Here is a 12095-nt window from a genome sequence, read left to right on the forward strand (position 1 = left end):
TTCCATGTCTCTGCTCTCACAATTCCTTATGCATGAAATGCCAAGCACACCTTTATTTGCCTAATGCTTACTAATCTATCTAGTCTCAATTCAAGCATCATTTTTTCAACAAGTTAGCAAATGAAATCCCTCTTAATACCCTGTACTACCATGGCATCATGTTGGATGGCATGCTAAACTCAGTAACAACAGAAAATAAAGCCATCATCATCTTCTACAAAATCTACTACAAAATCACATTATTAACATTATGTATCTATTTATCCAATTAGGAAATGAGTTTCCCAAAGGTTTTTAAAAAATGTTTTTATATTCCCCATGTCTAGAACAGTGTCTGGCAAATAATAAGCATTTGATAAATGCAAGCTGAAATTAAATGAAATGCCTTTTTCTACTCTTTCAATAGCACCAGTCAGAAACTTTAAGCAGTAACCTATACTCATTTTCATAATTATGCACTCACCTTACCACTTCAGCAAAATTAATGCTCCCCATGCTACGACTTCAGTTCTCTTGCTAATTTTAGCTTCTATCTCCATTTTACCTTGAACTCATTAACGATCAAGCTTAATACGCCTCCTGACCTAACACAGCCTTCAGGGCTCTCCTTCTCTTGTGCAGCCTTCAGAATTAACCACACCCCTAATTCTATCTAGTGGTCAAAACCTAGAAGGTGGAACTAAGACAGGAAAGTGCTACCAGCAAAAATCAAGGGACCTTGAGGACTTCTGCTTCTGTCCATGACAAAGTGAATGGCATCAGACTAGAAATAGATACAAATTGGAATAAAAATGAACACTACAATCTCTACAGCTTTTTGTCTAAAGGCACATTCCAGACTGTGGCATAGTGGGGTAACCCAAGCAGAACATGAAAACATCACTGAGCCAAGGAAACAGAATTCGAACTCTGTGAAGGCTGAGACAAAGTACAGTTGGGAAGCTACACAGAGAAAGAGTGCCAGAAATCTACTTGAAGGACACGTGGAGTCTTTAAAGAAAGACCAAGCTGAACATGCTGAGGATGAGAGTCCACAAGGTCAGGCAAAGAAAAATTACCATGGAGAAAACAATTACCAAAGAGCTGTAAGGAGAACAATCCCCAGAGCTCACAAAGGGCTTGAAGACATTCTAGTTCCTACCATCCAGAATAAAGAAACCTCGCTGAACATCCATGACAATCAGCAGAGAACACACAAGAGTCATGCCTTAGTAGAAAGGTTAAACCAGCCCTAGAGTAAAGCTATTCTAGATGCACATGAACAAAACTTAAAAACAAGCCTTGAAAAGGATTAAGCTAATTCACAAGTCATTAACTGTCTGCCAAAAGAAAACTCAATACCCTCTAAAGAGGTCAACAAAATCCAGCAGTCACAATATAACTTTCATAAGGTTCAGAATCCAATTAAAAGTTACTAGACATTCAAAGAAGCAAGAAAATGTGACCCATATTCAAGAGAAAAATCATTCTCTTGAAATGATTGAAGAGATAATTGAAACAGAATAGGAAAAAACAAGAGAGAATAAAATAGCAAACCAAGACTATAACACAGCTATCATAAATATGTTCAGGAAAGGGAAAATGTAAACATAATGAGGAGATAAACTGAAAAACGTTAAAAAGATCCAAACGAAACTTCTAATGACAAAAAAAGATAAAATAAAATAACAGTGCCTGAAATGAAAATGTCACTGGATAGTGATAACAGTAAGCTAGACACAGCAAAAGAAAAGGCCAGTGGGCCAGGCACAGTGGCTCACGCCTGTAATCCCAGCACTCTGGGAGGCTGAGGCAGGCAGATCACGAGATCAGAAGATGGAGACCATCCTGGTCAACATGGTGAAACCCCGTCTCTACCAAAAATACAAAAAATTAGCTGGGCATGGTGGCGGGCACCTGTAATCCCAGCTACTTGGGAAGCTGAGGGATGAGAATCACTTCAACCCACGATGTGGAGGTTGCAGTGAGCTGAGATCGTGCCACTATATTCCAGCCTGGCAACAGAGTGAGACTCCATCTCAAAAAAAAAAAGAAAGAAAAGAAAAGAAAAAAAAAGCCCAGTGAACCTGAAGCTCATGACATAGCAATAAAATATACCCAACCCAAAGCATAGAAAGGAAAAAGGCTAAAAAGAAAGTGAACACAGGCTCATCAACCTGTGAGACATTATTTTAAGGAGACTACCAAAATCAGAAGGAACAGAAAAAAATACTTCGAAAAAAATACCCTGAAAGTTTCATATTTGATGGAAACTGTAAACTCACAAATCAAAGCAGCACAATGAACCTAAGGCAGATGCTACACTCTGAATGTTTGTGTCCCCCACCAAATTCTTATGTTGAGATCCTGACCCTCAAGACGATGACAGTAGGAGGTAAGGCCTTTGGGAGATGACTGGGAATGGGATTAGTGCCCTTATAAAACATAGCCCAAGAGCACTCTGCCACATGAGGTTAGACTGAGAAGACAGCCATCTATGGGGAACTGAACCCTCAACAGACACAAAATCTGCCAGCACCTTGATTTTAGACTTTCTAGCAGCCTCCCAAACTGTGAGACATAAGTTTCTGTCACTTATAATCCACCCAGTTTGTTTTGGAATAGCAGCGCAAATGAACTAAGACAGCAGAATAAACACAAAGAAATCAACACCAAGACATATCACAATTGAGTCACTGAAAAATAATGATAAAAAAAAGCCCTAAAAGCATCCAGAATAAAAAGGCACATTATATACAGAGAAAAAAAGATTAAAATGACTACAGAATTCTCAATATGTACAATGCAAACCAGAAGACAATGGGATGACATTTTACAGTGAAAAAAAAAAAAAAAAAGACAACACTATAAACTTAAAATTCTGTGTCTAGCAAAGTATCTGAAAAATGAAGATTGCTAGTAAGAACTTCTGAGTTTGTGGTAAAAGAAAAAAATAAAGACTGAAGATGAAATAAAAGAAATCTTCAAACAAAAGCTGAGAGAATTCAATGTCTGCATATCTATATTATAATACACATTAATGGAAGTTCTACAGACAAAAGGAAAATGGTATTAGACAGAAATTCAGACCTACATAAAATAATAAAGAATATCAGAGATGATAAATCTGTGGGTAAATATAAAAGACTTTTTTCACGTGTGTAACTTATTTAAAAGATAACTGACTAAAGTAAAAATAAAAAGAATGACATTAAAAATTATAAACAATGTGAGTTTATAACAAATGTAGAAGTAAAATATATGACAACAATAGCAAAAAATATAGTAGGAGAAAATGGAATATATTTTGGAGAAGGTCTAATTATAAAAGTAAAATTATATATTATTTGAAAGTTGAGTATGGTAAGTTAAAATATGCATAAGACTTAAAGCAGTCATTAAAAATAAATAAGGTATACCTAATAAGCCTATAGCAGAGATGAAATGGAATGCTAAAAAACACTCCAAAAGAAGGCAGGAAAAGAAAGGAACAAAGGAAAAAAGAACAAACAAAAAATAGATATGGAATAACAAGATGGTAGACTTAAAGTCATCCATATCAATTATTACATTAAACATAAATAATCCAAACCAGTACTATTCAACAGAATTTTTCTATACCTATACTGTCCAATATAGTAGCCACATAAATTTGGCTGATATAATTTTAATGAATTTTAATTAAAAATTTAAAAGCCATATACAGCTACCAGATTAGAGAGCACAAAAAACACCTAATTGAAAAGTAAGAGCTGTGAGCCGAGACTGCACCACTGCACTTCAGCCTGGGTGACAATGTGAGACACCATCTCAAAAAAAAAAAAAAGAGGCCAGGTGCAGTGGCTCACATTTGTAATCCCAGCACTTTGGGAGCCCAAGGTAGGAGGATTGCTTAAGGCCAAGAATTTGAGACCAGCCTGGGCAACATGGCAAAACTATCTCTCTACAAAATATATATAGATCATAGGCTAAAATATAAAATGTCTCAAAAAAGTTTTAAAAACTGAAATTATACAGAGTATAACAAAATAATAATGAAATCCAAAGTCAATAACCAAAGAAACCTAATAAAATCCACAAATATCTGGAAATGTTAAAACTCATATATACTTAAAACTCATATTCCGGACGTTGTAGTGCACCCCTGTAGTCCCAGCTTTCACCAGGCTGAGGTGGGAGGGTCACTTCAGCCTGAGGGGTTGAAGCTGCAGTGATCTACTGCACTCCAGCCTGGGCAACAAAGCAAGACTCTGTTAATCAATCAATAAAATAAAAAAGAAGAAATTGATAGGCTAGCTAAAAAAAGCAAGACCCAATTACACACTGCTTACAAGAAATACACTTTCAATATATAAAAAAGATACATTAAAACTAAAAAAATTTTGAAAAGACGATGAAAACACACAAAGAAAGAAAACTGAAGAGGCTTTATTAATATGAGACACAACAGACTTCAGACAAGAGTATTACCAAAGATAGAGGAAAACTCATAACAATAGTCAATTCGTCAAGGAGCCGTCTATGTACCTAACAAAGCTTCAAAATACGTAAGGCAAAAACTGACAAAACTGAAAGCAGAAGTAGGTAAAACCCACAAAACAATTAAGAGATTTCAATACTATTTTCTCAGTAACTGACTGAACAGGTGAACAGAAAATCATTAACACTAAACTTACTGGTATAAATCAACTTTCCCTAATTGACATTTATAAAACACTATACCTAACAACGGCAGAATACATACTCATTTCAAATACATACGGAATTTTCACCAAGAAAGATAATAGGCTAGAAAATAAAATGTCTCAAAAAACTTTTTAAAAACTGAAATTATACAGAGTATAATAAAATAATTAAATTCAAAGTCAATAATCCAAAAGAAGACTAGTAAAATCAAATAGTTGGAAGTTTAAAAACTCATATATATCCATGAGTAAGAAAAAGTGAAGTAAAAAATATTTTGGATGGGACAGCAATGAAAATATAACATCAAAGTTTCATAGAGATACAACAATGCTAAGAGAAAAATTCATAAAATAAACACACATTAGAAAAGAAGATTCCGAATCAATGGCGATGCATTCATCTTAGAAAGTTAGAAAAAAAAGAGCAAATTAAACACAAAATGAGTATTCACAAAGAATAAATATAGTTTAAATCAATGAAATAGAAAACACAACCAGAGAAAATTCAAGGAAACTAAAAGGCAATAAATAAAGATTAATAGAACTGATAAGCCTCAAGATAGACTGATGGAGGAAACAAAGAGAAAATAGAAATTACCAAAATCAGTAATGAAACAGGGGATGTCACTGTGGATTCCGTAAACATTAAAAGAACAAAGGAAATATTACAAACAACTTTATGACAATAAATTCGACAATTTCTATGGAATAAATTCCCAGAAAAACTGAAATTACTAAAACTAACTCAAGAATAAATAGAAAACATTTAACACACCTATTAAAGGAATTAACTCTGTGGTTAAACCCATTCCACAAAGAAACTCCAGGACCAAACAGTTTCACTGGCAAATTTTAACACTTACAGATGCAAAAAAAGCACTTACTGAATTCAATACTCATTCAAGATACAAACTCTCAGAAAACTAGAAATAGAATGGCATTTCCTTAATCTGAAAGGGCATGCACGAAAGTCCCACAGCAGACATCATGCTTAAATGTAAAAACCTGAATGCTTTCCACCTAAGATAAGGAACAAGGCAATTATGTCCACTCTCACCACTTCCATTCAACACTATTTTTAAGTCCTAGCTACTGAAATAAGGCAACAAAAATTAACAAAACAGGCACAGAGATTGAAAAGAAAAAAGTAAAAGTCTTCTTCACACATGACATACCATTTACCTAGAAATCCTAAGAAATCTAAAAAAGCTGCTAACACTAGTATTAGTAATATTAACAAGGTGACAAGACGCAAGGTAAATACATCAAAAGCAGTTTTTTTCATTTTTTTTTTCTGACCCTAATGTTTCAAAATCACTTCTATAATTATATACTAGCTGTAAACACATTTATTTTAAAATTCCATTTACAATAGCACTTCCAGAAAACAAAACAGAAAGAAATACAACAAACGAAATGTAAGACCTCTACACTAAAAACTTCAGAATATTTTGAGAAAAATCAAAGAAGACATAAACGGATAGAGAGATGTACCAATGTGCATAATGGATTGAAAGAATATTTTAACATATCTATCTCCCAAAATTCCTTCCAATAGGGAAAATTCAGCCTTTTCAACAAATGATGCTAGTAAAACTGGAAATCCATGTAGGAAAAAAATAAACTGACACTACATAACATAAATTAAAAATATTAATGGATTATAAATAAGCAAAAAAGCCAAAGCTATAAAACTTTCAGGGAAAAAAAATAGGAGGCCAAGCAGGGTGGTTCACACCTGTAATCCCAGCACTTTGGAAGACTGAGGCAGGAGATCACTAGAGCCCAGGGGTTCGAGACCAGCCTTGGCAACATCATAAGACTCTATGTCTACAAAAACAACTTTTTGTACTTCATCTGTAGTCTTAGCTAATTGGGCTGCTAAGGCAGCAGGACTGCTTGAGCCCACGAGTTTGAGGCTGCAGTGAGCCATGATGGTGCCACTGCACTCCAATCTGTGCAACACAGTGAGGCTCTATCTCTAAAATAAAAAAAAAAATGTTTTTTTTAAATTTAGTAATAGCATAAACACAGGAGAAATCACAATCTTCAGGTGTGCAAAAATTAGGATACCAGAAGCACTAAGAAAAAATGATGAAAAACAAAAAAGAAAATATTTAATAAATCAGATTTCATAAAGGAAGACACAGAATGCCCCATGGGGACTTAAAATGATGCTCTACATCCTTTTTCTTCAGGGAAATACCACACGATATAACACACAGTAGAACAGCTAAAAATTACTAAGACTGACAATACCAAGTACTAGCAAGGATGTGGAATTCCTGGGTGACTCCTAGTGCTACAACGGCCTCAGAGCAAATGGACAGGCGGTGGGGAGGGGCAACTGGGGTAGCTAAGGGAGTGTTTGCACCACCTCTCCCCCAACCCCAGGCTGCACAACGTGCAGCTCCAAAAGAGACCCTGTCCTTCTGCTTGAGGAGAGGAGACAGAAGAGTAAATAGAGGACTCCGTCTTGCATCTTAGATACCAGCTCAGCCATAGCTGGCATCCACTAAAGAGACCTTAGGCCCTGAATAACCAGCACCAATAACCAAGTACTACATTGTGGCCTTCACTGTGAACATGAGACTTGCTGGATTCAGGTGAGACTCAGCACATTCCCAGCTGTGATGGCTATGGGGAGAGCCTCCTTCTGCTTGAGAAAAGTAAAGCGGGCTTTGTCTTGCACCTTAGGTACCAGCTCAGCCATAGGGTGGTAGAACACCAAGAGGGATCTTGGGGTCCCCAGCCCGAGTCCTTGGTTCTTGGATGGCATTTCTGGATCTGCCCAGGGGCGACCCACTGCCCTAAAGGCTGAGTCCCAGGTCAGGCAGCTGACTGAAGAGTTCTTGGGCCTTAAGGGAACATCAGTGGTAGCCTGCCAGTACTACCTGTGGGTCTATGGCAATGGCTACCCCCTCTGCCTGTGAAAAGGGGAGGGAAGAGTGGGAAGAACTGCCATTCATGGGTTGAATGCCAGCTCAGCCACAGTTCAACGGAACACCAGGCACACTTCTAAGGTTTTTGACGCCAGTACCTGGGTCCCTGATGGCACCTCTGTACCCACCTCAGGCCTGGGGGAACTTGCCACCCTGAAGGGAAAGACACAGGCCTGGCTGGCTTCACCACCTGCTCATCACAGAGCCCCAGGGCCTTGAGTGAACACAGGCTGTAGCCAGGTAATTGTTATAGCAGGCCTTGGGCAAGATCCAGTGCTGTGCTTAGCAATAATTCCCAAATCACATCCCTATCCTCTTAAGCTTTCTCTGAACTTCAAGATCAATATTTCCAATATTTCCTGGACATCTCCAAGTAGATGTCTCCCAGATATTTTCACATCATAACTAGTAATTATCTTTTTTAAGTTTTCTTGTATTTTAAGTTCCCATAAGTTATACATTCAAATACAATGTTCTCAAATAGCTGTTTTGATTAATTTTAGTACACACTTACTGATGAGCTATCAGATGACTCATTGTTTTTTTCATACTTCTGTTTCTTGCTCTTTTTTTTCTTCTCTTTCTTTGCTTTTTTTAAATGCTTGTTTTTCTTCTTTTTCTTCACAGAGTGTTCCTACAATCATTTTGAACAGGCAAGAAAAGAATTTAATTTCATCTTAATTTAAAAGGATGTATTTTGAGAGAAAAAAATCCACATTCTAAAAAACTTTAAATCTTTGATGAAGACCAAGAATATGTCTAAATAAATAAAATATTTCAGGAAATCTTAACACACCTTCTATAATATATGCACTATCAATAAATCATATAACTGAGCCTTCTTACCAGAAAAATACTGGGAAAATTTTGGCTTTATTTGTAGATTTATGTGACAAATATAATCAAATAAACACACATATACACAAACATGTATACATATGCATCTATATACACACAAACACATATACATATAATATCCCTCTATGGTCCCCCCAAAATTTTACACAAGACTATTAGGCCATAAAAAATATAACAAGATAGCACAAACTAAAATTATAGGAAGAGGCGACGGGAAGGAGCAGGGATAGGGAAAGGGAAGATGTTGATCAAAGGATACAAAGTTTTCATGACACTAGAAATAAGTTTTAGTGATCTATTACTGATGACCAGTTAATAATAATGTATTCTCTATTTCAAAACCATTGAAGAATAGACTTTTAATGTTCTCACCGCAAAAAAATAAGTTGATGAGGTGATGGATGTGTTCATTAGCTTGACTGAATCTTTCTATAATGTATACATAGATCAAACCATCACATGTACCCCATAAATTTACACAATTATTTGTCAATTAAAAATAATTTTTTAAAAAATTATAGGAAAACAGACTTGAGACCTAAAAAAATAAGATACAATAAATACATAAAGCTTAAAATGCATAAATTTTTAGGCCTATAAGCTTGCTATAGTGGGCCAGAAATTTGAAGCTAAGTCTTCTACTAGCCAACTCAAACAACAAATTTTGAGTCATAATGTCCAAAATATTACAATATCTTCCTTCTGCCAAAGAAATGAAACTATTCAGCAATGCCAACTATGTGATTGATATTCTGTAACTCATGAAAACATTCTATAAAATTATTCCTCCAATATTAACTTGAATAAGTGCAAAAAAGGACAGATACCCTTACATCAAGTAAACCTGTTAGTATTCACCTGTGAGAATTGTTCGAGTCGCTCATTCACATCAGGTAGCATCCATGTATCCTCACCTCGAAGTCGCTTAAGTTCTTTACGCCTTTCTTCTTTTTCAAAATTGGCTTTGGCCTACAACCAAAAAAAAAAAAAAAAAAGACAAACTAGCAATTGATCCAACTGCTTTTCACAAAAAAAGGAAAACAAAAACCTCTGGCATTTTTATATAAAAACATTAACTCATGAATGAATGTCTATTCCTTGCCAGGAATTTGCTTCTCCAGTGTGAAAAAAAAACATTAAAAAACAAAACAAAGCAAAAATCTCTCCTTCTGCATTTCCAATCTCCAGTGATTTGAGTTACCAAGCAGAGAGAATCGAGGGACTGAGTTCACGTCCTCCCCTCTCTCTAAGCTCCCTACCTCAATATGACTTGGAATCCCTTTTCCCTTCACCATTCCCATGCCTTACACTTGCACTTTTGCAACAGTTAGACCTCCATGCCTTCAATATGCAATGCCTGTACCCCAATACTCAGCCCCCAAAATGCTTCAGGAAGAATCATCTTTGTAGAAAAAAAAGATCATACTGGTAATTTTTATTCATTCTTCAATGACAGTCAAACAAAGCAAGTTTTTCCTAGGAAATCATTCCTACCCTCTCTTTCTTTCCCTGTAATTCCAAAGCTGAATTTGATCCTTTTCAAATTATACGCATACCTCTACTATAAGATTTATCTCAGCTTACGAATCTTACTCCCTCCAAAAACTGCTTGAAATACCAAAAAGGATGACTTATATATATGTGTGTGTGTATATATATGTGTGTGTGTATATAAATACACACATTACATATGTTGAAATTAGGAAACAATACCAACATTTTACCTATCCAAGATTAATCGCCCATTCTTCCGCTTTAAAATCTGGCTGTAGTCATTTTCTCTTTAGAGTCTCCTCTCCCTCTTCTCTGCTGGCTCCTACTCATTTGCATTTAAGCTGGTTTAAAACTCTTCCAACTTAAATTTAAAAAAAAAAAAAAAAATCCTCACTGAACTCTCTCTTGCTCTCCAACTACAACTTTTCTCTTTCATTGCCACATTTCTTACATATTGAATAGATTGTCAGATAATTCAGTAGTTTACTTTCTCCATTCTTTGTATGTTACCTCTATGTATCTGAAGTTTAGAAGGAAATACAATGTTTCGCTATCTTTTGTGAGAGGCTAAATATACTGAGATTCGTATTAACTTTTGTTTGGATTGGTAAGAGCTTACAGTAAGTCTGGAATTGATACTAATAGAGACAGGAGAAGGAAATGTCAAACTGAGTCTATTTAAGTGTGCCTTGTATGTGTTCCTGAAAAAGGAAAATTTCATTTCAGATACGGTAGTAGCAATGGCTGAGGCTGCGAGACATGCTGGCAGAGTCCTTAAAAGCTGCAGGGGACCTATAAAGTGTGCAGTCCGAGTGACAGAAATATAAAGAATGGATAACTTAAAAGGTAAAGAAACTTGGGGAAAAAAAAGATCTCCCTGAAAAGAGAATGAGCATCTAGCACCTGCCAGAACATCTAAAAAACCGGTAGCTACAAAAGGGTTTACCGGAATTGCAAAGGGAGACCTCACCCAAATTAAGGTGAGATTCCGTACTGACGAGGTGAGGGAAGGGATGGGTGGGCTAGCTTAAGGGAACCCTCAACTCCCACAACGCTAAATAACTACAAAGGCCTCAAAACAGAGGTACCTGGCGCAACACCTCGGCCCTGGCATTTCGGGTCTGTTCCTTCCGCTCTTCGATACTCTCCGCACTTTCAAATCTACCACTAGCAGCCGCCATACTTGTTGCCATCGTAAAGCTAAGAAGCCGTAGGGAAATTCTAGTTTACGACGGTCGTAATTTAATAAACAAACCGGGACTTCCGGACCCGAGGAAGGAGGAGCACTACTCCACCAACGGGGCATGCGCACATCTGAGGGCTTTTAGGGTTAGGATTACTGCCCCCCGGGTTTTAAAGACCCCAAGAATCGTGGAGGGTTTAATTCTTTCGGGTGCTGGGTTCGACTGTGAGCAGGATTAATACCCGAATACATTTATTATGTACTTTGCACTATATTAACAGCTTTCTCACCGATTTCGTCTTTAAATCCCCTAAGTTGCAAGCTCCTGGAAGTTAAGTTGGTACCTCTCCAAAGTTTTCTGTCGAAGTACCCTTTGTCGCCATAGCATCGTTTCCCTGTGCTGGAGGAATGGAATGAAGGGAGGCTACCAAAAACGTAGTGGAAGCGGGCAGGAAGGGCAGAATTGCTTTGAAGATTCAGTGTTTTGTTTTCGTGGGTTTTATTTAATGTATGAAACACTCGTGAATTTTGCATTGCACTTCACAATTTATCCGTGCTCACTTAAGTTGTTAGAAGTTTACATTATATTTTTTCCTCTGACCTGATATTATTTACTCATACTTATCCGTCCAAGCATTTTTCATTACGATGGGCAATTACTTATTTGTGTGGGGATTTCTTTGTTTTGTTTTACGGATGTATTGCCCAAACATGAAACTTCTAAGTTCAGAAGAATAAGACATCCTAAAGTGATGAAATGCTTTGAGAATAAAAGACACTAAGCTTGGCCGGGCGTGGTGGCTCACACCTGTAATCCCAGCACTTTGGGAGGCCACGGCGGGTGGATCACCTAAGGTCGGGAGTTCGAGACCAGTCTGACCAACATGGTGAAACCCCTTCTCTACTAAAAATACAAAAATTAACTGGGCGTGGTGGCGGGCACCTGTAATCCCA

At 36.8% G+C, this 12095-nt stretch overlaps 1 protein-coding gene across 1 annotated transcript in view; it reads right to left on the reverse strand.

Annotated features, from left to right (window-relative positions):
- The window catches only part of CWF19L2 (CWF19 like 2, cell cycle control (S. pombe)), a 116331-nt gene extending 105156 nt beyond the window's left edge, over window positions 1-11175 (reverse strand). Inside the window, exons 1-3 of the mRNA XM_025358338.1 lie at window positions 11047-11175; window positions 9323-9433; window positions 8121-8240 (exon numbers count right to left, since the gene is read on the reverse strand). Coding sequence (XP_025214123.1) covers window positions 8121-8240; window positions 9323-9433; window positions 11047-11151 — 336 coding nt within the window. The 5' untranslated portion in view covers window positions 11152-11175. The remainder of the gene's footprint in view (window positions 1-8120; window positions 8241-9322; window positions 9434-11046) is intronic.
- Between the last annotated feature and the right edge of the window lie 920 nt (window positions 11176-12095).

The sequence above is a fragment of the Theropithecus gelada genome, chromosome 14 (genome assembly GCF_003255815.1).
Source record: "Theropithecus gelada isolate Dixy chromosome 14, Tgel_1.0, whole genome shotgun sequence".
Classification (NCBI taxonomy): Eukaryota; Metazoa; Chordata; class Mammalia; order Primates; family Cercopithecidae; genus Theropithecus; species Theropithecus gelada.